At 58.3% G+C, this 27,656-nt stretch overlaps 1 protein-coding gene across 4 annotated transcripts in view; it reads right to left on the bottom strand.

The window, feature by feature from the left end:
• Positions 1 to 27,656, bottom strand: part of OTOF (otoferlin) — an 89,708-nt gene that overhangs the window by 689 nt on the left and 61,363 nt on the right. The window contains exons 10-46 of one of the 4 annotated variants that reach the window (XM_057741711.1): positions 24,886 to 24,948; positions 24,376 to 24,460; positions 23,164 to 23,323; positions 22,099 to 22,285; positions 21,556 to 21,742; positions 19,908 to 20,131; positions 19,336 to 19,444; positions 18,627 to 18,807; positions 18,375 to 18,495; positions 17,758 to 17,858; positions 17,539 to 17,629; positions 17,260 to 17,376; positions 16,833 to 16,985; positions 16,378 to 16,567; positions 16,146 to 16,270; positions 15,599 to 15,733; positions 14,723 to 14,884; positions 14,391 to 14,510; positions 13,745 to 13,906; positions 13,479 to 13,641; positions 12,867 to 12,997; positions 11,402 to 11,431; positions 10,847 to 10,978; positions 9,127 to 9,193; positions 7,662 to 7,798; positions 7,424 to 7,558; positions 6,896 to 7,033; positions 6,467 to 6,594; positions 6,179 to 6,349; positions 5,379 to 5,539; positions 4,578 to 4,720; positions 4,098 to 4,186; positions 2,517 to 2,615; positions 2,125 to 2,366; positions 1,815 to 1,993; positions 1,609 to 1,709; positions 956 to 1,136 (exon numbers count right to left, since the gene is read on the bottom strand). In XM_057741711.1, the coding sequence (XP_057597694.1) occupies positions 956 to 1,136; positions 1,609 to 1,709; positions 1,815 to 1,993; positions 2,125 to 2,366; positions 2,517 to 2,615; positions 4,098 to 4,186; positions 4,578 to 4,720; positions 5,379 to 5,539; positions 6,179 to 6,349; positions 6,467 to 6,594; positions 6,896 to 7,033; positions 7,424 to 7,558; positions 7,662 to 7,798; positions 9,127 to 9,193; positions 10,847 to 10,978; positions 11,402 to 11,431; positions 12,867 to 12,997; positions 13,479 to 13,641; positions 13,745 to 13,906; positions 14,391 to 14,510; positions 14,723 to 14,884; positions 15,599 to 15,733; positions 16,146 to 16,270; positions 16,378 to 16,567; positions 16,833 to 16,985; positions 17,260 to 17,376; positions 17,539 to 17,629; positions 17,758 to 17,858; positions 18,375 to 18,495; positions 18,627 to 18,807; positions 19,336 to 19,444; positions 19,908 to 20,131; positions 21,556 to 21,742; positions 22,099 to 22,285; positions 23,164 to 23,323; positions 24,376 to 24,460; positions 24,886 to 24,948 (5,100 nt within the window). Of the gene's footprint in view, positions 1 to 955; positions 1,137 to 1,608; positions 1,710 to 1,814; positions 1,994 to 2,124; positions 2,367 to 2,516; positions 2,616 to 4,097; positions 4,187 to 4,577; positions 4,721 to 5,378; positions 5,540 to 6,178; positions 6,350 to 6,466; positions 6,595 to 6,895; positions 7,034 to 7,423; positions 7,559 to 7,661; positions 7,799 to 9,126; positions 9,194 to 10,846; positions 10,979 to 11,401; positions 11,432 to 12,866; positions 12,998 to 13,478; positions 13,642 to 13,744; positions 13,907 to 14,390; positions 14,511 to 14,722; positions 14,885 to 15,598; positions 15,734 to 16,145; positions 16,271 to 16,377; positions 16,568 to 16,832; positions 16,986 to 17,259; positions 17,377 to 17,538; positions 17,630 to 17,757; positions 17,859 to 18,374; positions 18,496 to 18,626; positions 18,808 to 19,335; positions 19,445 to 19,907; positions 20,132 to 21,555; positions 21,743 to 22,098; positions 22,286 to 23,163; positions 23,324 to 24,375; positions 24,461 to 24,885; positions 24,949 to 27,656 lie in introns of those variants that run through there. The other 3 variants (XM_057741713.1, XM_057741712.1, XM_057741710.1) reach the window with 3 other exon arrangements.

Below are 27,656 nucleotides of genomic sequence, written 5' to 3'. Positions count from 1 at the left end.
CTATTCTACCTTCTGCAGGGCCTCCTAGCCCAGAAGTGTTGTTGAGCTTACGTTCTGTTGACTGTGTTACAAAAACAATAGGTTCTATAAAATGTCAACATGGAAAATCAAAGCATTGAGTATGCGTCTTCAAACTTCTGCTCCTGGAAGACACGGACCACACCCTCCAGAGCCACTCAGTGCAGGCAGGGCTGCAGAGTGGGGCACAGGTGCAGGGCGCCTTGTTTCCAGTCCCAGCAGTGACAGGCAAGCCAGGCGCCTCTCTGAGCCTCAGATTCCTCACTTGTACCACACGGTTAATAGCAGACCTCACCTCGGGGATTGGTGAAAGGGGACATGAGGAAGTGCACATGAAGCTCTCAGCCCGGCGCCTGGCGCCCGGCACCCAGCCGTGCTCCGCATACACTGGTTACTGAGATGTTTGATAGGATGGAGCTACTCACTGTCCTGCAGGGCAGGAAAGGGCTTGGGGCTGGGAAGAGGATGCTGGTAGAAACTATTCTGCACTTTGGCTAATCCCAGCCAAACCCTTTTCCTTTGCCCGTCCATAGCTCAACTTTTCTGCCAGTGGAACTGGGATAGAGTCTGCTGGAATGTCGCTGGGAGAGGAGATGGTGTAGTGTGAAGGACACTGGATTGGCCATTTGAAAACCAAGGCTGAGTCCTAGCTTGACCCTGATTTGCTAGGTGACCTTGGGCAATTTACTTCCCCTCTCTGGCCTAACATGTAAACATGCAAGACAGTCATTTGCACTTCTGAGTCTATGATACTGTTTGAAAGCTCAAAAGTTGCTGTCTGTGCTGTCCTCATGTGTGCACTTGTGGGCGTACTTGTGTGTGCACTCTTGTGTGTGTGTGTGTGTGTGTGTGTGTGTGTGTGTCCCACATGCTGCCCAGCTCCTAAGCCCTAGGTCCAGGAGGAAGGGAGGAGTACCAGACCCAGGAGGATGCCGGCTCAGGCCCCAAGCATCTTCTTGACCAGGTAGCCAGGCACAGAGTAGAGGAAAAGGGCCAGGAGGAGGAGCAGCAGCGCCAGCAGCAGCAGTTTGAGGAGCAGCCAGCGATACGTGTGCCACAAGAAGTGGTGGGCAGACTTGAGGGGGTTCAAGAACCAGATGAAGCTCGCGTCGGGCCGGCTGCAGCAGCAAGAGGAGCAGAGGCAGCGCGGAGAAAGGACACTGGGGATGAGGGCTGGGCTGTGGCGAGGGCCCCTGGCCAAGATGGGGGCCGACCCTTGGCTGAGTACATAGTTCCAGGCATGCCCCAGCCGTCCAGGCTGCCTGGGGCCCCACAGTCAACCCCTGCAGCTGTGTGTCTCTGGCAGAAACTAGGGAGAGCATTTCACTCAGCGAAGTGGGGTCTTCCTGGGAGAGGTGCGGCTTCCCTGCGCGGCAGCCCACGCTCTGGCGCAGAGGAGGTGATGGATTCTAGGGGAAGGGAAGGAGGGACGAGGCTCCCCCGCAATGAGGCTGTGACCGAGGAAGGGACAGAGAGGGCAGAGGTGCCCGCAGAGTGGGGACAAGAAGGCCAGAAGGTTCTGGCACCTCCTTTCTGTTCCAGTGCCCCCAGGAGCCAGCATGGCAGGCGCCTGGCAGGCAGGGCACTCACTTGGGTTTCTCTAGGGGGTCGGGTTCATTGCGGGCCAGGCCCACTGGATTCTTCTCCGCCTCCTCGGCAGTGAGTAGGTGCAACTCCGCCTCCACCTTGCCCTGCAGAGAGGAACAGAATAGTCCTAGTGCCCGGGAGAGGTGCCAGCCCCTCAGCACCCCCGCCTGGCCCGGCTCTGCCCCCTGCCCAGCAGTGGTGGTGCCCACCGTGAGCTCGAACTCGTCATTCTCATTGCGGGCCAGGAGGGGCCACCAGCCTTTGACGCGCTTCTGCTTGAAGATGGAAACCAGGGGCACGTCCACCTCCCCCGTGGCCATCTCCATGGTGCACTGCTTGGCCGTCTTCGCGCCCCGTGGGAACCGGTTCAGATCCAGCTCGATGGCCCCTGCGGCAACCCCAGAGTCAGCTCTGACGCCCGGTCTGATGGAGTGTCCCCCCCCACCCGACCTGGGCTGGGCTGACCCTGCCCCTGCCTCTCCATCCCCTGCCCCCTCCACTCCGGTCGTGGCCCCCCACCCAGGAAGTCGTCAGCGGAGAAGTGGTCAGCGTCCCAGATCTGCAGGGTGAGCCGCGCCGGGATCTTGTATTCCGTCTCGTCCCAGGAGAACATGGACTCCTTCTTGGAGATGACAATCCTTTCCTCAGCAGCCAGGTAGTCGAAGGGGAACAGGTAGCGCCAGTTGAAGTTGCCCTCACCCGTCAGGGAGTGGTAGTGGACGTCCGTGTCCTGCTTGTCCTCCTGCTGGCCCTTCAGCCACCTGTGGGGCGTCGCAGGCTCCAGCCCTGTGGCCACACCCGGGGGGGCTCTCTCCACCCACAGCCCCCCGTCCTCTCCCTCCTCTCCTGCCTCCCAGGAAGGTGGGCTCACCCAGCTCAGCCCCCTCCCAGCCAGGGGACCGCTCACCCACCCCCGCACGAAAATGTCACTGGACTTCTCCCCAGTGAAGAAGTCATCGTCCTCCAGGACCACCTCGTCCGTGTTCCACACGATGACCCGCAGCTCGTACCTGGTAGGGGGAGGGGCTGATTAGCTGTCTGTGGGGGGGGTTATCCCAGCGTCTCGGGGCCAGGATGGGGCTGGTGACGAGATGACCGGGACAAGTCCTGGGGACTCAGGGTGGGCATGGGGCCTGGGCCAGGCTGGGGCTGAGAGAGCAGATGAGGGAGAAGCTGAGGGGATGCAGAGACATGGGGGCCCCCAGGTGAGAGGAAGAGGGTCGCGCAGCCAGCATGGCTGTTATGAGGAGAGCTGGGATGGGAGAGAGCCAGTTGGGCTGGGACGCCAGGACCCAGAGCACACTCTGGACAGGGAGGCTGGCTCAGGCCTCGGGGAGGCTGCCCGGGGAGGGGCCGGGGCCGGCTGCCGGGCTGGGGGTGGGGTGGCTGAAGCGAGGTGTGGAGAGTCAGGAGCACGGTCCTTCATCTCCAGAGGCCGGAAGCTCCCCTCCAGCTCTAAAAGAAATGTACATTTAAGCCCAGTAGCTGGCAGTGGACCACCATGGAATCTGATTTCCTTTACATCCTCTCCTCAAAGGGCATTTTTCCCCTTGAAATGTAACTGTCATGATAAATGAGGTAGCTACATCTCAACCTTTAGGAGTGTGGTTGAGTCAACCACTAAAAATTGACTGGATTGTGGCTCTTGTAGTGGCAGTTAAGACGTCCTGGACTGCAAGTCCTGGAGACACGACGGGTTGGAGTGTCCCCTGGTGGCGGGCCCTGGAACAGCAGACTCAGGGTCCCACCTGGAGGCTATGCCAGGTAGAATGGGTGGCCCAGTGTGAAATGGAAAGGTGGGGCCCTTTGTTAAAAATCATTAAGAATTTTAAGACTGCCATCTTGAAACAAGCGTGGGGCCCTGTGCACCTTCATACCCATGCATTTGGCCCTGATTGCAGGCACTGAGGCCAGTGCTGGCAGGACTTGATTCTGCCACTTTACAGATGGGAACACTGAGGACAGGGAGGCAAGGTGAGCTGGCCAGGGTCAACTAGGAGAGACAGGTGGCTTGGCTCCTGACTCAGTGCCCTTTCCACTCTCCTACCCTCCCGCCTCTTCTGGGCATGCACCCTGACCATCTCATCAGTAGATGCTTTAAATAAAACTTGGCAGAGCTGACAGCCTGGCGCGGGGCCTGCCAGGGAGCAGAGCAGGCTCTCAGGGGTTCTGTGCCTTGTGGGGGTGTGTGTGGGAACCACGGGGATGCTGCGTGTGTGCGCGTGCGCGTGGAGGAGTGGGTCTGCGAGGATGACGTCTTCGGGGGGGGTGTGCCGGTGAGAACTCACGGCCCTGACTGACTGCACAGTGGGGGTAGGGGCCCTGCCTCAGCAAAGGGGACCTGCCCAGGGCAGGCCCCACAGCCCTCTCGATGGATGGCTCTGTTTCCCCAACAAGGCCACATGGGACTGACTAGCGCGACCTGGGCCTGGATACAGGAAGGACGCTGTCGGGGAGCAGGGAGGGAGGAGTGCTGGGCCCGAGCCGCTCACTTCTTGGGCTTCCGAGGGGAGATGTCCAGAGGCGTCCCGGGGGCCGGCATGTCCATGGGAAACATGTCCACCCACAGCTCCAGGCGGCCCTGAGGAAGGGGGTGCGGCAGATCTCACGGACTCCTCCCTCTGCCCAGCAAGGCCAGCTCTCCTCTCCCTCCCAACTTTCGCTCTGTCAGGACCCATACCACCAGTTTTCATCCTAGGATGCCAGCAGTTCCTATGACGTCACCAATAGCCAATTGCAGCTTCTCAGGGAGACACCCTAGGTCTCCACCCGAGATGACGTAATTCTCACTCAAAGCCAAGATACGAGCCCTGAAGTTACGGTGAAGGGCCATGCTGTGTGTGTGTGTGTGTGTGTGTGTTGGGGGGTGCCCGACAGATTTGGAGAATGCAGTAAATAGCTGAGGTTCTGTTTTTATGACCCCAGGTTGGGACTCCCTGATCCCAAATATCAAAGAACCTCAGGCCAGTCACCTGCTCGATGCCCGGCTTGTCGGGGTTGAGCAGCGGCCGTGTCTCCACGTGTTCGGGCACGAGGCGGCAGCCCACGCGGGGGATGTCCTCCCAGTGCCTCAGGGCTAACAGTGCCACGTGCTCTTCCGTGGGCTTCCTCTGCCCTGGGGGTGCCGGCGGGTCAGCTCACACACAGGCTCAGCAGAACAAGAGACCTGCACTGGGCCAGGGACTCAGGGGCACAAAGAGGCCCCATCTCCAGTCTACTTCTGGGAAACTGAGGTACAGAGGGAGATGCTGATTGCCCAAGCTCTCAACCGCCTCACGGGCCCAGAGAGGGCTGTGTCCTCGGGTTTCCCCTGCTTGGGGGAACCTGACCAGAGAATCCCACTGGGCTGTGAGGTCAGGGAAGAGGAGAACCCACGTCCTGCGCCAGCACCTTGAAGGTGGTTGGCACCAGCTTCGTGGCAGAGACACCTGCCGATTCTCTGGGAAGGGCCATGGGGGCAAAAGAGTGTGGAGAGCCAGACCCGCCCGGGTCCATGCCCTCCCTCTGCCTGGGAAGAGCTGAGTGACCTTGGGCAAGTCACTGAACCTCTTTGGGTCTCAGTTTCCTTATCTGCAGAATGGGGAGCGCCTCCCTACCCACAGGGACGCTGGGAGGAAGAGCGAAGGGGACACGTGGGCAGTGGGATGGGGAGGACGGGAGGAGGCGGGGCAGACAGGAGGGGCCCCTGGGGTGGCGAGCAATCCCACCACAGGGACGTGTGGGTCCTTCCTTGGCCTCTGACACCCCCGCAGCTGCGTCTAGAATCCGGTTACCATTCTCATCCTCGATCTCAGAGGGCCCCGTGAAGACGTGGTTGGACACCTTCACTCTCCCAGGGGGCCCGAAGTGGGGGCCGTCCACTCTGCCCTCCTTGCAGAGGCGGGTCAGGATCTGGCTGGGCCTCACGGGGTCCCGCCAGATATTGTAGCCGTGCCTGTGGGAGGAGACGCATGGGCTGGGGGGGGCTCGGGGTGCAGCTGGGCCAGCCCTGGGCGGCAAATGGTCCTGGCTAGTTTTCTTAGCGTGGCTGTTGCCCCGTGTCAGCGGGTGAGCCCTGTTCTGTGCTCCAGAATCAGCTGAGACACTAGGGCTGCTGGAGGCTGAGCCCTCCTGCCCTGGGCTCAGTATCCCAAGGATGAGCCTCACAGCCACCCCCCGCCCCCCACCCCGTGCAGCCTGCACCATCCCCCCACTGTGTCCACTCCTTTGGAACTTCAAAGACTCCCTGAGGAAACTGATAACCAGAGAGGTTAAGGGGCTTGCTCAGGGTCACACAGCCTGGCAGTGGCACAGGCTGGCCAGATCCCCAGTGGACTCTTCGGAGCGCACTCCTGCCTCTCCTCCCAGGCTGCTTCTCTCTCCTCATCCTGCTTCCTCTGTCCTGGAATCTCCTGGCTCTCTCCTTGTTTTGGAAACTATATTCCTGGCTGCTGAAGGCTGAGCCCAGAGCTTGTGGGGGTGGAGGCGTGGCTGGGACAGAAACCATAATATGTCCACCGTTCTAAATCACACTGTCTGCATCTTGTTTTTGGAGTCAAGGTGCAGGAGGCGTGTCCCGCCCCACCCCACGCACACGGAGTAGGTCTGGGCAATGCCACAGGTGGCGCGGTGCTTGCTGTAGAAGCGGTTCTCCAGGTCGATCTTGGTTTCCCCAATGAGGTCATCCGTGCCTACCAGATCCCAGTCGTACACGGCCACCGTCAGCATGGATTCCATAGGGAAGGAGGCTTCGATGTCAAAGGACCTGGTGGGATGGGGTTGGGAGAAGAGTTGAGGGTCAGGGTGGGGTCGGGTGGGGTGGGAGGTGGTCTGCCCTGAGGAAGTCAGGGCTGGATGGCAGTGGGGCACCAGGAGACCTTACTTCCCAAAGACGGGGTTAAGCTGCTTGGAGATGTAGTTCTCCTTGTCACGGATGTCAGTCTTGCCTAGCCGGATGGCGATGTAGGGGTCAGCTTTGCCATTGATGTCTGCCGGGTGCAGGTCCGTGGCCTGGGATGGGAGGAGTGCTCCTGAGCAGCGTCCCTGCACTCTCATCTTCCAGTATCCCTGCCCCTCTCCCTGAGGGTCCCATGACAGTGAGGGGCAGGAGCACTGGGCCAGAGACGTGCTGTGTGACCCTGGACAAGTCCCTGACCCTCTCTGGGCTTTGGCTTCCTCCTCTGTAAAGGATGGCACCAGACCAGCTGACCTCTCTGGTGTCTCCTGGTTGGGGACTGTCACTCTGTAGCTGCTTCAGCCTCTCCTGGGCAGGAGGACTGGGAGCCTGGGGAGAGGATGTGAGGGGACTCACCCGGACCACGTAGACCCGGACCAACACGTTGATGGGGTCATTGCTGGGGATGCCCTGGAACATGCCATAGGTGGGGTCGTAGCCGGCTTCCCGGGACACATCCTCTGGGAGTGGCACTTTGTACACGCAGAGGGAGCCCTGGGGCGAGGCAAGTGTGGGTCAGGGTGCAGGCTCCCATAGCACAGGCAGGGGTGGCATTCAAAACAGCCAAGGGCACCGAGGGTCTGCACCCTGCTGCGGTGGGGCCTTAACCCTTTAGTTGCTGGGTCACGGAGAGTCAGCATTTCTGGAGGGAGTGGCTGGGGTGGGGGGCACCTCTCCGGGAGGCGGGGGGAGCGGGGAGGTGTTCAGGGCAGATGCGCTTCATCAATTAGCACGGAAGTATTTTCATCTTTTACCAACCGTGATAGCTGACAGTTCCACCTGGCTGTCAGCCCCCAGGCTTGGGGTGGGGAGAAGAGCTAGTGGGGGCTCAGGACTCAGGACCTGGGGCTTAGGGGCTGGGCTGGCTCGTGCTCCCTGCCTAACCTTGAACCGGCCCACGATGCGCTCCTCCTCAGTCGCGCCGTCCTCGTCGTCCCCCGTCTTGCCTCGCAGCAGGTTGAACGTGTGCAGCCAGTCCTCGAAGTTGTCGAATTCTGACTCCAGCTCCTTGGGGTACACCTGAGCCAGGCCGGCCGTCAGCGGGGTGAGGCCGGCTCACAGACCTCTATCTTGACCGAGGTGTGACCCCCTACCCCAGGGGGGTCTGTTCCCAGACCCTCACCTTGAGCTCATCAATCTTGGGTTTCTTCTTCTCGGGAGCCTCAGACCCCTGGCCAGGCCCCGGGTTCTGGGTTCTCTTCTTCTTCTCCTCCTTTGCAGCCCGTGCTTTCTCCTTGCCTTTCATGGGCCCCTTCAGGCCTGGCCAGAAACAGACAAAGAGGCAGGAATGATCTGAGCAGGAAGGCCTGGGTTGGAGACCCAGTTCCGCTGCATTGCTAATTTAACTTTGCACGTCTCTGCGTGCTTATCTATAGACAGTGCAGACCACGCTGCCTGGCATGCCTGCCTCACACGGGAGCAGGGCACCAGTACGCTGGGAATGTGCAAAGACTGTTGTGTGCCCTTTGACAGAGAGGCGCATGGAAGGAGCTTGGGTCTGGTGCCAGCTCACTGTCCTCTCTGGCCTCAGTCTACTTGTCTTTAACATTAAGAGGATTGTTCTATATCAGCATTACCCAAGCAGCATTCAACGGAACACCAGGTGTAGGTGCTCTTCGAATGCTTTAAAAGAAAGGATCTCTATCTATCTGTCATCTATCTATCATCTATCTATCATCTATCTATCATCTATCTATCTATCTATCTATCTATCTATCTATCTATCTATCTATCATCATCATCTATCTGTCATCTATCTATCTATCTCTATCATCTATCATCTATCATCTACCTATCTATCTATCTATCTATCATCATCATCTATCTGTCATCTATCTATCTATCTATCTCTATCATCTATCATCTATCTATCTATATCTATCATCTATCATCTATCTATCTATCTATCTATCTATCTATCTATCTATCTATCTCTATCATCTATCATCTATCTATCTATATCTATCATCTATCATCTATCTATCTATCTATCTATCTATCTATCTATCTATCTAACTATATCTCTCATCTATCATCTACGTATCCATGTATCTATGTCTATCATCTATCTATCTATCACCTATCTATCTTTCTATCTATCATCTATCGTCTGCCTATATATCTATGTAAAATAAACTGGGGAAATATTTTATTATGTCTTCCTTTTAGAGATTTATAACAGCATTCGTATACTAAAGGCACTGAGAAGTCCTGCACCAAGGGACCTGTTTAACACCCCAGAACCCTCTTTTCCCTTCAGAAGACCCATTAACAGTATTCCATGAAAAAGGTCTGGAAAATGCTGAATGGGGTGAGCTTTGAGGTCCATTCCAGCTCTGATGTTCTGTCGCTCTAAATGTCTGTCCATCACTGTGGATGTTGAACTGGTCAGAGTAGAAGCCACTCTAGATAAGGGCTTCAGCCTGCTCCCCGGTGCCCAGGGATGCCTGATGATATCTGCTGTTGACTGCTGCAGCTGTGAGAGTCCACGGGAAGGGGAAAGAGAAGCAGCTGATGTGACAAGCAGGGAGGCCACCCATGTGGGGGGCTGGGACACGAAGGCAGAGACCCAGGGCTCCAGGGCTCACCCTCAGTGTTGTCCATCTCCTCCTTCTCCTCCAAGTCAATTCCTGAGGTGTCCTGCTGTCGAAGTTGCTGCCAAAAGATGAGGTGAGGAGGAGGGAAGGTGGGTTTCCTAGGGAGGAGTTTGTTGACCCCACACTGTGGTCTCAGACCAGTCTTAAATGCTTAGAAGCACCAACTCTTTCCCACTGGGTTTCAAATCCACTATGTGCTCTACTTACGTGGGTTAAAAAAAAGTTTATGGTGTGTACAATATGACTTAACTGCTCTTAGGGGTTTATGATTCTTCAAATTGTGTATGATTGAAAAATCTGTCTTCTTTAACACTGCTTCTTAGTGGTATTATTATTTTAATGTAGAAAAGTATAACTGAATAAGAAAATGTGCTTTATTTTCTTCAGTCAGTACACATTGGACACTAAATCGTCAGGTTTCATCCAAGGGGCCACCGCCACTTGGTAGCAGCCTCTGCAAATTACAGGACTAGACGAGGAGACAATGGGCAGCCTATTGAGGCTCCAGCTTAGACAACTTGAATCCAGGAGGTGTTGGTGGAAGAAGATACTACTAGGTGTCCCCCAGTTATCTGCTCTTTTGCTCGCTAAAAGTTTTTGGCACACAGCCACCTAGCTAAAGATTACATTTCCCAGCCTCCCTTGCAGCTGTGTGGCTATGGGACTAGATTCTAGTCAACTTGAGTGGAAGTGCTATGTGCAGCTTCTAGACTGGGCCCTTAAAAGGAGTATGCCTCCCCTTCCTGTGCACTGGTATTAGGACATGATGGCAAACCATCTATAACAACACAGATGCCAGTAACAAGATGGCAGGATCTTGGTCCCCGTCCCCACTGAATCACCATATCAGGCTTCTTCTTGTTCACCAATCTGACTTGCTACAGCAGCTTAGCCTGTGCTCTAATACAGATAGTAAACATCACACACAACCTGGGTCACAGAAAGTGCCTGGGGAGAGCGTGTGGCTGGATCAACTAGGTTGAGGAAACACAGCCATGGGCACGTGTTTCCTCAGCCTAGTTCCTCTTAGTCCGTTGATTGGTTGGGGAGTGCCTGCCCTGAGGTTGGCAATGTGGAGAAGATACAAAGAAGAGGGAAATGAGCTTTCTGGAACCTGCAATCTGGCTCAGCACACAGAACCCATGTGTACACAATAGGGGAAGAAAATTTCACAGCAACAGTGACCAAGGAAAGTAAAATAAAAATAGTATTAATAATAGATATACAAGTACTACTGAGAAGTTGTTCTCTTTTGGCCTTCACCTCTTCCTCAAAGGTCACCTCCTCTGTGAGGCCTTCCCTGAGTCCCCCAGGCACTGAACTGCCTTTGTTATCATGCTGTACTCTATCTGCTTACATGTCCATTTCACATATCCAGTAAATACTCAGGGCAGGAGTGGCATCTTATCTTTCGGCTCCTGTAGCACCTACATTGGTGTCTGACTCATCACATATACTCAAGAGGTATTTGTGGAATAAATGAATGAGGAACCAAGCCAGGGAAGGTAGAATGGACCACCATTCTGGAAAAGAATGAGCTAGAAGTTTGAGGCTGTGAGACAAGCTGTCCCAAGCTTGTGTTGATGCAATGAGGAGGAAATAAGCTGGTGGAGGCAGGAAAGAAACTGGATAGGAGGGTCTAACGTGGAGTTGGGGTCACCTCTCCCAGCCCAGTCCCTCCCTGTTCCCCTTCCCAGGCCCGAGGCCTCACCTCCTTCATGGTATCGATGGAGGCAAAGTACTTGGACCACCAGTCCAGCATGCTCTCATCCGGCTCCTCCTCCTCTGGCTCGTCTGCGCTGCCCTTCTTCTTCTTCTTCTTCCTCTCCTTCTCCTCGTCAGCCTGCAGGGTTGGCCAGGTCCAGAGTCCTGCATGTATTCCTGCACCCTCGCCATTCCCGGAGCCCTGGACAATCTGGGGGTCCCCACTCATTCCGGTCATCTGCGCCTGGGAAGCCCTGGGCTCTAGGAGGCTCTGTGGGGCTACCAACATCAAAGAGGCAGGACCCTGTTTTATGGAAGCAGATGTCACGGCCCAGAGAGGGTCATGACCTGCTTGCGTGAGCCCCTGGCCAAGGCAGGATGGGCTCTCGGGGGCCTTGCGGCCCAAGCAGCTCTGTCCCTTTGCCTCTTTGGTGGGCTGTGCTGGTCAGAGCGTCAGGGACTGTGGGGTGGCTCGGTCCCTGATGCTGCTCACGCTGCCCTGACGCCCTAGGTAGTATAGGGTCTTCTCTCCCCAGAGCCCCCAGGTGGTCCCCACACTCACCACATCCACCTTGATGACGGCATCAGAAGTCTGCAGAGAGGAGCCAAGGAGAGAGGGACAGACTAAGCCTCTGGGGCCGGAAGTGGCAGGCAGCGGCCTGGCCAGGGAGGGTGGAGGAGAGCGAGCTCACGCGGGGACGTTCCCTGTGTCCTGAGCACTGTGCTCACGTGGCCAATTCTGAGTCTGTGGAGGGTCTGCCTCACAGATGTTTCCTCAGGCCTGCCAGGGTGGTGGTTTGCAAACCTGGCTACACAGCAGAATCACTGGGGGCTTTTAAAAATGATCCGTTGCAGGGCTCCACTGAGTCCAAATGGGGGTACTGGGCACCAGGAGAGTTGTAAACTCCCCAGGTGATTGCAGTGGGCAGAGTCAAGGGGAGAGGCTGACACGGCACGTGGCTGGAGGTCAGTCATGTTGGCTGGATGAAGGGCAAGTGCCTCAGCCATTAAGTGGACACAAAATTACACAGCTGAAAAGGACCCTGGTGAAAAGGGCCCCACCAGAGCCCGGGGCCTCTGGGACGATGGGGAAGCTCAGGTCTGTGCCGTCTTCTTTGTTCACTGATGGCCTCCCCTCACCCTCAGGAGGAGCAGGAAGGAGCTCAGGAGGCTGGGAGCCGAGGCGGATGTGGCCTCTCCAGGTGTGGCCCCAGGGCCCCTGGCAGTGCCATCCCAAGCCTGCGGGCCAGGCACCGGGCCTCGACGGCTCCCCTTTACTGCGAGCCATGCCCCGTGCTAACTCAGTCCGCTGGCGGGGACTCTCTGGGGGCCGGGATGATGGGATAAGGAAGGATACTTTCAGACCCAGCTCAGATCCCAGGCTGTGTGAAGCACATGCGGTCAGGAATGGGATTTGGAGAACGTGGTGGGAAGGAAGCCTGCCTCCTGCCCCTCTGTCATGTCTGGTCTCAGGATGGCCTGTTCCAGGCCAGTCTCCATCCCGTCCTACCCTGCAGATGCCATGTCTGCATCCGAACACCCAGATGAGAGGTACAGCCCTACTCCCAAAGCCAGGAGGAATAAGGCGCTTCCACCTGGAAATCCTGCCCCAGCCCCGGCCTGGGGATAGTTGTCTGTGAACGGCTGGGAAAGAACACTGGGGACCCTCTGGAAAGAACACTGGTGTTCTTTTGCACAAGGAATCCATTGCCTGTGGGGTCATTTGTTGGAATAAAAATAATTGCAGGCTATTACTTCACATGGTTACTGCTCTCTCTGTCTCTCATACATGTGTACCATGTGTTCACGCACATGTGCACATGCACGCACACACGCACACATGCAGGACTGAGAGTCCCGCCTTCCAGGACAGTCTAGGATGGGGCTGTGTGCACATGCAGTCAGGCTTAGCCCTGGCCCACGTGACTTAATGTGTTGTCTCGTGGGCAGGGTGGCCCGGCTCTGGGAGAGCGTCACCCGCGGTTGCCCGTCCCCAGCCAGCGAGGGGCTGACCCCAGGCGCCTTACCGCGTCCAGCTTCACCATGGTCTCCAGCTTCTTGACTGGCACCTCCGGCTCCATGTTCACCACGACCTCCCCTGTGGGGTGAGAGGAGGGGCCCCCATTGTACAGCACTCGGCGGCCCTGGAGGAGCCTGCCTGCACAGAGAGACAGACAGACAGACAGGGAGGAGCAGGCGTAAAAGTGAGAGTCAGGGGTGGCTGGAAGGACCAGAGGCCGAAAGCTGATTCTGGAGCTTTCTGAGGGGAGAGGGAGGGCTGTGACAGTTGAGGGAGAAAAGATGGGCATAAGAAGAGGGAGGAGGTGAGCCAGAGAGGAGGGGGAGCTGTGCTGGGTGACACAGTGGAGGCCGGCTGGGGGTGGGGGTGGGGAGGGTGGGGGTTGGGGGCAGAGGGCCTGCGGAGGAAGCCCATCTGCCCTCGGGCCCGCCAAGGACACCTTGGCTCTGGCCTTTCTGGCACTAGAGTTTCGGGCCGCCTTGGGCAGCCTTCCTTGGCGTGCAGATGGGACCTCCCTCTTGGCCTCCTCCACCCACTTGGGGACGCCCCCCCCGGAGGAAACCGCGTGGGCCGGACTGCGAGCTGGAGCCCCTGCCCTGGGCCTCGGGAGCGGCCGTACCCGAGGTGCTCCAGCTGGGGGCTGAGCGGTCCGGGGGCCGGTAGAGGAAGCGGCGCAGGGAGCTGACGGCGTGGGAGCCCACCAGGGTGTAGCGGCCGAAGGCCCGGCAGTCCACCACGCGGATGTTCAAGGGCGGGTGCAGGAGCTCGTTCTCCGGGAGGTCCTGGGGGTGGGGCCGGGAGCCCGAGCTCAGAGGAGGGGCAGAGGCGCCCGGCCGCCTCCCGCCGCCCCCAGCTCTGCCTGGCCACGCCCCAGTCCGCACCCACCACTTCAAACCACTTGACGAGGGTGTTGAAGTTGGGGTTCTTCTTGTAATTGTGGATCAGGGACGACTGCACCCCCTTCCCCGCGCACTCGATGTCCACCCGCGGCCGGTCCACCTGGGCCAGGTTCACGCGCTTCAGGTCCCGCAGGCCCCAGAACAGCACCTGCGGGGGGGGGCGGGGGGGGGGGGGAAGGACAGCCCCTCAGTCAAGGGCACCCTCTGAGGGTGGGCCGAGCCACCCGAGGAGGAATTGGGCCGTGGGTGGTCCGCGCATCAGGAGGGGCAGGACCGGGAGAGCTGACGAGGGGCAGGTGTCCTGAAGCGGCTGTGGGGGGCAGACGGGAGGGCCGGGAAAGGTTCTAGGCCGTGGCAGTGTGACTTAGCGCAGAAAGGGCAGGTGTGGGACGGGTGGGAGCGTGGGTCTGCTGCTGGCTCCTGGGTCTGACCTTGGGCCAGTCACTTCCCCTCCTGGGCCTCCAGTGTCCTTATTTGAAAAACAAGGCACGGCCAGAGGTTGCTGAAGACCCCTGGAGTTTGATGCATACGACCCTTGATGGAGAGAGAGTGGGGGGGGGGGTAGGAAGCAGAGCACAAGCAGGGCCTGTTGAGGGCAGGGCCGGGAGGGGCCGGGTCGAATTCTCACACACCTCTATCCGGTACTTGCTGAGCACGGGCCGGATGCCCAAGGGCACAGGCATGATGGGACCTCGGTCCATGTCCACAGGGCCATTGATGGGTGGGAGATTGGCCTTCCCTGCTGGTCCAACCTGGGGAATGGGGGACATAGGGTCACACCCTGGGGACCCTGGGGAGAAGGCTCTCTCTCCCCATAAGTTATTTGCCACGTGATCTGGAAGACAAGGAAGGCCAAAAAGCTGAGGTCCCTAAGAACCCCGCCCCCGGGTTCAGTCCTGACTGGCCTCACAGCAGGATGGGGAAGAGAGAGGCCCTGCCCGCCCCCTCTCTCCAGCAGCCCCACCTGCAGCAGCTCGAAGGCAGCCAGCAGGTCCCCAGCCGTGGCGTTGCCGCGGTAGATCTGGTAGTATTCCAGCTGGGGCGGGAAGCGGGGCGGGCCGTACACCTCGTCGGCCATCTTCACCAGGGGCTTGGCAAAGGTCCGGCCCATGAAGTCGGCTTTGCCCTGATGCGACACACAGCCAAGGTGGCCTCTTGGTGCTTGAACTGACCAAGCACGTTCACGCCGGGGATGTCATTCAGTCCTCACCACGGCCCCATGTAACTGCAGGTGTGATCACCCCATTTTACGGGTGGGGGAAACTACGTCTCGGGCTAGCTCCAGGCCACGCTGGCAGTAAACGGCAGGTACAGAACTCAGGACTCGAAATGGGTGCTCCAACGGCTAGTCCCGAGCTCACTCAGGGCACCCCAGGAGCTGAGGTGGCTTGTAGTACGCGGCTCCCCAGCTCTGGAGGGGTCACCCCAATCCTTCACTCCCTCCCTCCAGAGCTCCCAGAGAGAGCTGCGGAGGCTGTTACTGACTGTGCTAGGTGTGTGCAGGGGCAGCGGGGGCCCTGGAGTGGGAGAAGGCTGGGGACAGCACGCCTTCCTGGCACACCTGGGCCTGAGCTTGGTCTGTGCCAGGAGGTGGGGACGCCCTGGCCTGTCTCCTCCCTGAGGCCCCAGAGGCCCACAGCATTGGGAAGGGGTCAGGCTGCCGTGACAGCGCAGGAGACACCTGGGGTCTCCTGGAGGGGCTGGTCAGCAGCCCAGATGCACCGCTCCCCGGCAAGCACTCTGGCCAAGGGGCTGTGTGGGCGGGCTGGGGAGGTGGCCGCCAGCGCAGGTGGAGTGTGGAGAAGGAGGGGTGGTTCCTGGTGCCAGAGTCTGCCTGTACCATGGTGTCCTGGTCGTAGATTTCGATGACAAGGATGGGGGGGTCGTCCCGCAACTCATGAGCTTCACCATAGAGCTCCAGGTTGTCGAACACCAGCATCTGGTCCCAGGTGGGGCACAGGGTCTCATTCAGCACCTGCAGCGTGGGCCGGGGAGACAGATAAGTGGTGGTGGGTGGCGGGTGGGCAGATACCTGAACAGGAGTCACCCCCAGTCACTGTGGTTTCCAGGGGACTTGGAGGCAAGAGTGCTGTGTTCCCTGACTCTTCTGGAAATCCTAACATGACAGCTTATATGAGATCTGCTCCTGAGCCTCTCCCCCCGCGCCCCCGCCAATGTCTTCTCTGTTTTCTGTATTGAACGTAACCATGACTAAAGCCTTCACCAGTGCGGCCAGGGCCTGTAGTTACCTGCAAGACGTCCCTCTAAGGATCTGGGGTACTGGCTGGTCTGTTTCTCCAGGTCCCAGAAGCTCACAGGCCGCACCCCCCCCCCCCCCCCGCAATGATCTCAAAGTCATGCCACCCCCTCCTCCCTGGGGCCCTCACCTCTGTGCACTGACTCTGGTTAATGAAGAAGACGCGGGCAAAGGGGTCCGAGAGGCCACTGCTGTCGGCGGCAAAGAGGCTGCGAGCCTGGTACATGTGGGCACGGAGCTGGAAGGCCTGCTTCTCTGTGGGGAGAGCAGGCTGAGGTTCGGGGAGCAGGCCACCCGCCAGCACGCTCCCCGGGTGAGGGCTGTGAGCCAGGGGCCGCCCAGGCCCGGGAGGCCTCACTCACTGGTGTAGACCAGGCTGATGGGCGGGAAGGAGTGCAGGCCCAGGCCCTGGGCCGCCTTGACTTCCTCGAAGCCGCAGGGCAGGCCGCGCAGAAAGTCCTTGCGCTGCTTGCTGAGGCCCAGCCATAGGTAGAGCTCCAGCTTGGCCTGCACCGTCCAGCCCGCCGAGCCGAAGCCCCGCTTCCCTGGCAGCTGGGGGTGGGTGCAGGGTCAGCTGCCGGAGCCCATGGGGTGAGGAAGGGCAGGAGACTGGAGGAGGCTGTGGCCAAAGGGGCCTCTGCCTCTCTGCAGCTGTCCCACCCCTTCCTGTTCTCTCCAGCTCTTCTCTGAGCACCCCTCAGCTCAGGCCAGCCAGACCAAGGGATGGGGGTGCTGCTCCCTCCAAGGGGAGGTTGACCCCTTGAAAAAAGCCCAGACCCCAGCCCCTCCACCCCCTCATCGTGCTCCTTTCTGGCACCTTGAGGAAGAGCGTCTTGACCTTGGCGCAGTCCTTGCCCAGCTCCTCCTCCACGATGGAGAAGAGCAGGTCCTTGGAGGGCACCCGGGCGTAGGCAACGCGCTTGTTGTTGCTGACCATCCAGATGAAGACATCGGGGATGCTATGCTGGGGCTGGGCCAGGGTGGGGGGGAGCTCAGTAAGGGAGAGGTCCGACCTCTTGGCCAGGCCTGAACCGACAGAGGAAAGGACCCCCCGCTCTGGGTCTCCCTTCTCCTCCCACTGAACCAGTGGGACAGCGTGACAGCGTGAAAGGCTTGGTCACTACTGTCCCCCAACAGCTGTCAGAGCGAGAGGGGCCTCCTGGATGGTCTGGCCCAACCCCTTCTGTGCAGCCCCCGTTCCGCCACCTCAGGTCACTCTGCTTTGGGGCTGGCAGGGGGCACACCTCGTCTGCCAGGAAGCGCAACTTCTGCAGGAAGTTCTGGCACAGCCTCAGCTTGTCCCGCACCGTGTGCCGCTTCACCTGTGCCCGCAGGGCCTTGGCCTGCTGCCCCATGCTCTCCTGCCAGGGTTGGTGGTTGTAAGTGGAGCGCAGGTCATGACATGGGATGGAGGGCCTGGCCCTGGGGGTGGTGACCTCAGAGACAGATGTCCCCCACCTCGAGTGCCCTTTTCACCTCCAGACCCTCCCTCTGAGCCCGGTGTGGTCCAGCCGCATCCTCACCAGCTCCCGCAGGCAGGACTTGAGACGCTCCCGGTCCAGCCTGGTACGGGATGCGTGGCCCTGGTCCTTGTCGGCGAGGGAGAGGAAACGGCTGGGGTGGGGCAGGGGGAGCAGGGCTTAGCAGAGCCCACCCGCCAGCAGGAGGCCTGCAGGTGCCTCCTTCTCTGCCAGCCCCCCACGTCCACCCCCCCACCCCTCATGGGCAGCCCCATCACTTACTAGCAGCCACAGCTCAGCTCCTCCAGGACGCCCCGCAGTCGACGCTCAGGGTAGGACTTTTCCGTTTTGATCATCTCCTGCACGTCGTTCAGGCCTTCTTCCTGTGAACCAGGAGCGTGAGCCACAGCACCTCCTCAGCCTCCCCAGACGTCTCCCCCACTCATCGAGGGGACAAGCGCCATCTCTGGAGTGTCTCACCATTATAAGGAAACACCAATTTTCCAGGTTCTGTTTTCAGAACCTGAAGGAAGACGTCACCTCTGGGCCATGAGTCTGTGGTCCTGGTGGGCTCACAGGTACCAGATAGAACTCAGGGCTAGATGCGGGGGATGGGGGGTGTGTGCAGGCCAGAGACAGAGGCGTTGGCCAGCCACAGACAGGCCAGGGTTCCAGACTCCACTCTGGGCAGCCCTCAGACTCTCCACGGCTTCTGGGACTGGGGCAGGGACGGGAACACAGGTCCTACCGTGGCCATTCTGCCGTCTCCCCCCAACCCCCACGGCAAGCTGTTGGGAAGACAGGCCTTGTGTGTTGCAGAGGAGGTGTCCAAGCTGGGCAAGGCCCTCAAGAGCACGCCCCCTCCGCCTTTCCCCTCCCAGCCCTGGCCTGGCCCTGACCAGCTTGTCTGCGATGTGATCCATGATGTTGGCATTGTAGAGGCGGCGGCGCTGGTCTGGCCACCAGCTCTTGATGTAGATGCAGGGCTTGCGCTCCAGGTAGGGCAAATGGAAGTAGTTCCTGGGGTGGGAGCAAGTGGGAGGTTGAGGCATGGGTGCCCAGGGAGGCAGGGGCAGGGTGAGTGGCAGGCCAGGAGAGGATGCGAGGTAGTAGGCGGGGCCTCCCAGGACCCTCTGTCCCGCCCGGCTCACCTGTCAGTGATCTGGGGCCGCATGGGTGGTGTGGAGGAGACCGAGGCCAGGTCCCCACCCTCGTCAGTCTCGTCGTCACTCGAGTTCTGGATCAGATCGACTTCGTCCTCATCCCCGGGCTCCTTCCGAGGCCGAGGCCGCTGGGGTCGTGACAGGCCATCGACTTCGTTCCCATAGTTGCCTGGAGGCAGAAGGGGGCACCCGAGAGCCTGGAGTCCTTTTCCCACCAGGGCCCACCCTGCCCTCCAATCCGGGGATCTGTGGGAGGAAAGAGGGAAGTGGGGCTGGTGCTGGGGTCTGTGCCAGCTCACACACGTTAGAACACTTGGCCAGAGGAAGGGGCCGTGTCCTGCAGTCCTGCAGAGGTCTTGCTAGGAGCCCTGATGACCACTGAGCTGCAGGTCCAGCCCAGGACGTGGCCTGTGTTCCCACTCTCCCCCCTCCAGTCCCATGAGGGCCCCGCTCCCGTCTTCGGGGAGGGCTTCTTGCCTCCTCATGTCCCTAACACAGCCTCGCTCTTAGGCGGCGCTGAGGCCACCCTGTGGGGCGTGTGTGTGCTCACGTGCAGTTGCTGTGCTGTGTGGGCGCCTGAGGACACCCGAGGGAAGTGGTGAAAGTTCACCGCCACCCAGGGCTGTGCAGCAGGGCCTGGCAGTTACCACTCAGCAGCTCCCAGGCCTGAAGACCCCTCTGTGAGCCCAGCTCTCACCTATGGTGACCTCAAACATGATGGGCTTGTCTCCGTTTTTCCGGTCGATCATTGAGGCCTCCAGGAAGGCGCCAAACAGAAAGAATTCTTCCATTTTCCCTGCGCAGCTCTGTGGAGAAGGTGGTTCAAACCATCCTGAAAGCTTAATGGGGGATCTTGGGCTTGGGGCCAGGCCTCCTCCTACATCTCACAGACAGGCCCGTGGGGCCAGTGGTGGGGGCCATCCTACCCAGCTGTAGAGCTAGGAGCCCAGACACTGAAGGCCCAATTCCTTTGGCCCTCCAGCCTGTCCCTGGAGGAAGGGCTGCTCTGTCCCATACAAGGACAGCCACGGCCAGGAACAAGGCAGAACAAGGCTCTCCCTTGGCACCTCTGGGCAGGGCCCAGGCCCAGGCAGTGGGAGGAGACAGAGGTCCTGCTGCTTCTTCGGAGGGAGGCCTCATCCTGGGGTCTGGGCCGCAGGCAGGCAGGGCAGACACCCGCAGACCCCAGGCCCAGGCTGCCGTGGTGGGAAGGGGGCTGAGCCAGGGCTGGGGAGGGCTCTGGAGGACAGCGCAGCCCCGGGGCCTCACCTCGGAGACGGGCGTGGCCTGCTCCACCTGCACCTCCGTGGAGCTGGTGAGCTCAGGGTTGGAGGTGTCCAAGATCTCCACCGCCAGGCCCAGCATGAGGCGGGCGCGGAAGGACACGCCCTCCCCCAGGCCCTCGTTCAGGTCCTGGTGCTCGTCCAGCAGCGTGTAGTTGCGTGTGGAGCCGTACATGTTCACCCAGGCGGGGCCCAGCGTGGGCAGGAAGCCTGCGGGCCGGGGATGGAGGCGCGAGGGGCTCACTCGGGTACAGGCCCAGCACAGGGGCTCCCGGCCTGTACCTCCTGGATGCTGAACTGGGGACCTCATGCCTCGCTCAGGGCCATGTTTAAGGCAGCAGAGGGCCCGCGGGCAGCGAGGCTCACAAGGGCTGCAGGGAGAGCTGTGTGTGCTGCACACGGGCAGCTGTGCGGTGGCCTTCTCACTCATGGGGCACTTTTGTGTCTGCTTATTCTCTGCGGGGGCCTGAGCTGGCTGTGCTGCTCCACGACACACACCTCCATTTCTGTGGAGCAAAGCCATGCCCCCTGCTTCCTGGTGCGTGTTGCAGGGGCCACCTACGATCTACTCAAAGGACAGATGCCAGCACCCCACCCCCGGCTCCTCAGCAAGGCCTTCTAGCCCTTTGCCGTCGTGCAGACCCGGGTGCCATGAGGGTCTCACCTTGCTTCTGCAGACCCCTCCCCTACTCTCTGAAGGTCCTTCCTCTCTCCCCGTTACACGCTCTTCCTTCACGAAGCCCTCCCAATTCCTAGTCCCAACTATTTTTCTCCCATTAGGATTTGTTATGTCTGGTGTGTAGCTCGGATTCAATTCTGCCTCAAGTGTTTTGTTTGGTTTTTGTTCTGTCTAGTTTATAAAAAACATGATAGCATTTAAAAAACTGAGACATACTTCACATAACAGAAAAGTCACCATTTTAAAGTATGCATTTCAGTGGTCTTGAGTGCATTCATTATGTCGTGCAACCATCCAGGACACTTCCATCCCCCTCAGAAGAAACCCCGCATCTTTCAGCAGTGCGTCCCAGGTCCCCCTCCCCCTGTCTCCTGGCAACCACTCATCTACTTCCTGTCTCTATGCATTTGCCTATTCTGGACATTTCGTACAAATGGAATCATACAGTCTGTAGTCTTTTGTGCCTTCTGTCTCAGGTTTTGAGCATCTGGTAGCACACCCGTCTCCCTCATCCCCAGGGAGCACCGTGAGGACAGGATGATTCCTCCTTGCTCTGTGTCCCTGGTACCCAGCTCTATACTCTGGTCCTACAAGTCTATAAATAGGCACTATGGCAGTAATACACGTGTACATGTAATATGTATGTATATATACGCACATATATAAGTACTATTATTTTCACTTCACAGATGGGAAAACAGGTACGAAGGTCATGCAGCTTCTGACCGTCAGAGCTGGGGTTCAGATCCAGGCAGCCTGGTTCAGGTAGGCCCCAGGAGCTCTGTGCAGACCTGAACCATGAGTTTCCACCTTTCCCTGGAGGCAAGGGCTGTTGGCAATGCCTGGTGCCCTTCAGGATGGGGGGTGGGACGGTGGCGGTGCATGGGGGCGGGGGGGGCCTCATTTACTCCATCCCTTCAGCCCCACGTCCCACCCCCACCCTCCTGCTGCTGACCTTTGTCTCCATCGTTGGAAATCTTGCGCAGGTCAATGAAGTGGGTGCCGATGGCCACGTCGTTGACCTTGTCCGAGTCCCGGATCTGCACCTTCACGCGCTTGCAGAGTGGGGGGAACAGGTCTGTGAAGACCACCTGCTCATTCCACAGTGGTTCGTAGCTGCTCTTCTGCACGGAGGTCTTGCCCTGGCGGGAGGGAGCGACGGTTAGGGTTTGTGTACGTGCATGAGTGTGCATGTGTGTGTGTGTACATATCTCCTCACTCTTCCCTGCCCCACCCTCTCAGGCTCTTCTCCCTCTCAGTGTCCCCCCTCAGCTCTTGGTGACCTGGGGGCAGCGAGGAATCCCTAAGGTCCAGGCTGGCTTCGTCCGGCAGCCCCTCATCTCCCTCTCCTCACTTCTAGAGGTGACACACCAAGGTGATCAAAGGCCAGTCTCGTGGCTTCCGATTTTGCCTCACGTCTGTCCCCGGGACCCCACGCCCATTCCCGTGCACCTCTGGTGCCTGTCACCCCAAGTCTCAGCCTCCTGCCCCCCAGTACCTTCTGGCCGGCAAAGAAGACTTGCACGTAGGGGTCGACCAGGTCCTTGTTCTCACCAATGAAAGCCTTCTTCACGTTGGCCATGAGGCTTGTGTTCATGCGGGGCAGCCCTTCTGCTCGGTAAATCTTCACGTAGAACCGGGCCCACTGGCGTTCGGGGGGTACCCCTTCGGGGAGCAGCAAGTTCCTGCCGGCACATACAGCGAGGGCTGTGGTGGCCAGCCCTGCACACCCCAACTCCTGCCTCAGCATCTGCACACCCCTGGGGCCCGGAACAGCAGGCAAAGGGTGGCTGCGAAGGCCCACACTAGGACGAAAGACACCGGAGTTTACAGCACCTGCTCTCTTGTGGGATCCTGGGCAAATCTCCCCATTTCTCGAAGGCGCAGTTTACTTGCCTTTAAGATGGGATTAATAACACCCACCTCTTGGAATATGATAAGGATCAAATAGGTTAAAATATATGAGTGCTTTGTAAACTGCAGCGTGGGAGACCAACCTTAGTAATATTGTCCACTTGTCTCAGCTTTGTGTCTTACCTTTTGTCTCCTACACAAAAATCTCACACGTGGCCCCCACTCTCCCTCCCTGGCCCAGGGAAGGCAGGACTCACTGGATCCTGCACTTTTTCCCACTGAATCCAGACAAGGTCCCAGAATATTTCTCAGCAGCCACTGTCAGCTGCCTGGACTTGGTACACAAAACAACATCTCTTTGCTCTCCTGGGTGTAGACTCAAGACCCAGCAGCACCGGGACTCTGCTCTTTTTTTTTCCAAATTTCTCGCAGTGAAAAGTCTGGATGTCAAATGACTGTCACTCTTGACTGTCCTCCGTGAACCCCTGCCCGCCTGCCTCAGTCCTTTCTGTCTCATGAGGCGAGTCCCCAGACACCGAGGCTGGCCTTGATCTCAGTCCTTCCTGGGAAAGCTGGGCTGTCTGGGTGGGGGAAGCGGGTAAGGGAGATGGAGGGTGAGATCTCTGGGCCAAGTCTACCCTGGGGGCTCCCTTTGTGCACCAGGAAGGGCTGGCCCAGGTCCCCTGGGGGTGGGGGATGGGCGCCTCACCCCTCAATGTCATCCTCATCTGTCTCGTTGGCCTTGTGCGGCGTCTTGATGTTGTCCCCCTTGCCCACCACGGCGACGTCGCACTTCACGTAGCCCTTCAGCCCCGCAGAGATGTCATCGGGGTCCGACAGGATGGCCCATTTGTGGTGGAACTGGTGCTCTGCGGTGGTGAGGAGTGAGGGCTGCACCTGCTGGCCTCACCCAGGGGGGCACCCACCCTCGAGGCAGGCGTGGAGCCCAGGCTGTCAGGTCCCGGGGCCCTGGGGCCACAGCTCTGCCTGCCTCTGGGCCAGGGAGACAGAGGCCCTCGAGCAAGGGCAGCTGGGGCAAGGTTCCGCCCCTGGCCATGCACCCAGGCTGTGGTGTAGCTTCAAACCCAGGAGCCCGAATTGGTTTCTCTGCCTGCAGCCCTCCTGCCCCCATCCCTGCAGTCAACCTCCACGTGGCTGTCAGACAGAGCCCTCAAAGAGGTCCTCCTCTCCACTCCCCATTTCAAACCCACAAGAGGCTCCCCAGCGCTTGGGGGAAAGACCACAGGCCCTGTGGGGCCTCCTGATACAGCTCTTCCCAGGGTGCAGTGTTCATCCCACCCCGCCCCTGGGCTCCTGCCAGGGCCTCTCTCTGAATAATTCATGTTGCTGTTTCAAACCCCCATGCCTTTGTGGCTGCTGTTCTTTGAGCTTGGAACGCCCCCGTCCCTTCTGCCCCCACCCCAACCTGCCACCTTCCTATTCACACTTCCAATCATTTTGTTCATGTGTCTCCTCTTCCAGGCAGCCTTCCCAGACTTTCTCAGAAGAGCTGATCCTGGCCCCTTTCCATATGCACATCTCCTATCTCACTGTCACTGTGATTATCTACTTATTGCCTGGAGTCACAAGGCCTGACTTCACTGCAGACCAGCTGGGTGACCCAGGAAGCCGGAGCTCTTCTCTGAGGCCCAGGCCCCTCAAGTGTAAAAGGGGGCGATGCCGCCCACCGTGCAGGCCTCCTGTGAGCCCCACTGATTGGGCATAGGTGGTCACTGCATTTGCATGTAGGCTGTGCACACCATCACCCTGCACACCTGCTGGCTGCGTGCGCTCACGGCCCCACCCAAGTTCAGGGGCCTGGCCAGGCTGAGCCCAGGGCCCACCAGGGCGGGAAGGACAGCGTGCCCTGTATTCCCAGAGCCGTGTGCACTGACGCTGACCGGGCTGCGCAGCTACTCACCCGGCTGGGAGTACACGGTTCCCACATCCATTTTGAAGGACCCCACCAGGGTGCCGCTTCGCAGCAGGTTCTTGGAGTGAATCACCTTCCGGGCAGAACCACCAGCCGCCAGTCAGGCGGGATGCGCTGAGGTTTTCCAAGGGGCAGGGAAGGGCTGACTGATAGTGGTGCCACCTCACTCTTTCTGGGGACATGAGCTTCAGGTGAAGCAGGAGGGCATCTGGCGGGGCGGCTCTCTGAGGCTGGCTTAGTATCAGCCCCTTCTGCCTCACCTGTATTTTACTGGCTGCCAGGTACGGGTGAGCAGGTTGTACACTATACAGAAGCATCTGGCTAATGGGGGTGAGAGGGGCCCAAGTCCAGCCTGTGCCCCGCTTGCCCGGCTGTGTGTCTGGGTGCAGGTCTGCCCTTTTACGGTTGGCCCGCCCAGAGGGAGTGCCCTTTTCAAGTCTGCATGAAGGTACAGTTTGAGTTAAGAGCCCTGCCTGCCAGGGACTGCTGCCCACTCACCGAGATCTTGATGATCTTGTCGAACATGACGTCAGGAGAGACGTGGAAGTCGAAGACGAAGTACTGGAGGCGGGAAGGACCCAGACCTGTGGTCACTCAGCAGGCAGAGACTAAGCGTTGGTCCCTCCCTCCTGGCAGTTCCTGTCTGGACCCCGGCCATTTCCCCTGAGCCCTGAAGTTCAGATGAGCAGGAGGGGCAACCACTGGTCCCCCGACCCTGGGGCAGTTGGGAGCTGTGTCTCTGAGTAACACATCTTCTGAACCTCAGCTTCCTGAGCTGTCAAATGGGGGGAATGACACCCCCCTTAGAGTCTTGTTGTGAGGCTTGAAGAGATACATGAAAGATACTGTAAGATACACTGTGGTTACGTGGGTCCCACAGACATCACCATTAAACCACAATGCCGCACTCCAAATTTGGAGGTGTTTAAATGTAAAATAAGCTGAGCCTTAGAATTTACAACTGATGAACTTAATACTGTGGGCATGACCTGCCCTCTCTGGCTGGGAGCTGCCACTTACAGTGCGGTGCCCGCCCATTTCTCCTGGCCTCGGTGTGCAGGCGCCGGGACCGAGGGTGTGGGCAGTGAGCAGAGGGCCCACTGCTTTGGTGAACTTGTGGGCAGGGAGAAGGAAGAAATGTTGCCAAAGTGCTTGGAGTAATTGAGGAGAATCTGCTCCTGGCTGCTGAGGGCCCGTGTTAGAGCATTGTGGGTAAAAGAGCCGGCTTTAGAGCCAGAAAGACTGAGCTTTCACTGTTGGGCCAATCACTTCCTTTCCTGCGCCTCAGTTTACGCCTCTGTGATGTGGGGATAACTGTCCAGGGCCGCCATGTGGAACCGCTCCGGGGCAGCATTTATGGCATTGCTGGGAGGCGTGGTTGTGAATCTAAATGAGATGACCCGGGTCAAGCATTCAACCCAGGTGTGCACACGGTCACTGCACAATAAATACCAGCTGCTTCGAAGCACTATGCCCAGGTGGTGCTGGCCACTGGGGACTGAAGCTCTGGAGAGGCGGGTGGTACATGCATCTAGACACACAGATGGTAACCAATGCCTTGAGGCTGGGGAGATACCCAGGGAGAGTAAGAAGGAGAGTAGGAAAGAAGCAGGCCCAGGACAGGGCTTCAAAAGCAGCAGCATTTCAGCAGTGGGCACAAGAGTGATGCCAAGAAAGGCAGTGAGGAGAGGAGCTGGAGAGAGGGGAATGCAGGAGAGTGGCATGAGAGGTCCCCAGGGCAGAGGCCGGTGAGAGAATGGAAGGACCTGGGCAGTCAGGGGAGAGCGGGCAACAGCAGATGTTGAACTAAGGTCCTTGATGTCTAGAAAAGAGCAGATTCAGGGAAGGGGGGGTTGGGCAGAAATGACTGCAGCGATTAAGGTGAGGAAGTAGTGGTCACTAGGAGGTATATGGGACTGAGGAAAGGCATAGATGGATGGATAGGTAGATAGATGGATGATAGGCTTCCAGTTCCTGTCCTTGAGCATAATGGTTTTCATAATTGAGCTTAGACTATGCTACAGTGAAATGCTTTATAGACAAAGGAGGAGCCAAAAGAAAAGCAAAGGCAGAGTTGATGATGTTGAGAGGATGATGTAACGCTAGATTCTTGAGAATGTAGAAGAGAAGGATTCAAGGCAAAGGGGAGAGGTGGTTTGAGGCAGAAGGAAGATGCCAGTGGTCGGGACCGGAGGCACCGAGAAGGGGTCTTGGCCTGGTCCGTGGATGGTCAGGTTGTTCTGGGGTGGGGGTGATGGCTGCGAGCCCCCCTTCACATGAAGACAGGTCCAGAGCCAGGCAGAAGGGTCAAGGCCAGGCCAGGTGCTGCAGAACTGTGTCGGCCCTAGGACAGTGAGCTAACTAAGCTAGAACTCTGAGCTGTCTGTGGTTATATTCCTTGTATTTCCTGAACATACTTCCCTTTTGTGATTACTTAGAAATCTAAGTGATGTTGATTGTTTTCACGTCCCTCTATTGTGTTTAGTGGGACCAAAGGCAGGTTCCCATCAACTCAGAGAATTATCTGGAAGCAGTACACCCTTGAGGCCAGGGAGGTATTATAAAAGGAAGAGGAACATGGTGCAGCATGAGAAGAAAAGGGAAAGAAAATTCTAGCTGTGGGGTTGGGAGGAATCATGGGAGGATAGTTTTGATGCCTTTGCTTTTCTTTTGGCTCCTCCTTTGCCTATAAAGCATTTCATTGTAGCATATTCTGGTTCTCAACTGGGGGTGATTTTAACCCCCAGGGGGCATTTGGCAATGTCTAGGAATTTTCTTGGTTGCTACCTCTGAGTGGAGGACTGCTACTGCTATGTAGTGGGTAGAAGCCAGGGACATGCTCAACATTCTACAACGCACAGGACCATCTCCTACAACAAAGACTTATTTGGTCCAAAATAGCCACAGTGCTGAGTTTGAGAAATTTTGGTTTAGAGGAAACAGAAATTGAACAAATCAGAGATACTTGGGTTTGTGAAAAAGAACAAAAATGTGATCAGGTATAAATTTAAGATGGTCCAAAGATGAGTGGAATAGATAGTTTTAGTGGATATAAATGTAGATTTTGGAAAATGGTTTCTAGGCTGGAACTAGCTGTTCTGTTTCCGGGCCCCATGTTGCCAGGCATGAGCCTGGTGCAAAGCAGATGCCCAGAGGATGTCTTTTTGTTCGCTTAGGTAAGTATCCACTCAGCAAAGTGTTACCAAAGCCCTCCAAGTACATGGCAGGCCCTGGGCTGGGCTACAGTGATGCAGGAGACCAGGAGCCTC

This window comes from Hippopotamus amphibius, chromosome 7, assembly GCF_030028045.1.
Source record: "Hippopotamus amphibius kiboko isolate mHipAmp2 chromosome 7, mHipAmp2.hap2, whole genome shotgun sequence".
Taxonomy (NCBI): domain Eukaryota; kingdom Metazoa; phylum Chordata; class Mammalia; order Artiodactyla; family Hippopotamidae; genus Hippopotamus; species Hippopotamus amphibius.
This window is presented reverse-complemented; position numbering and strand designations above follow the sequence as displayed.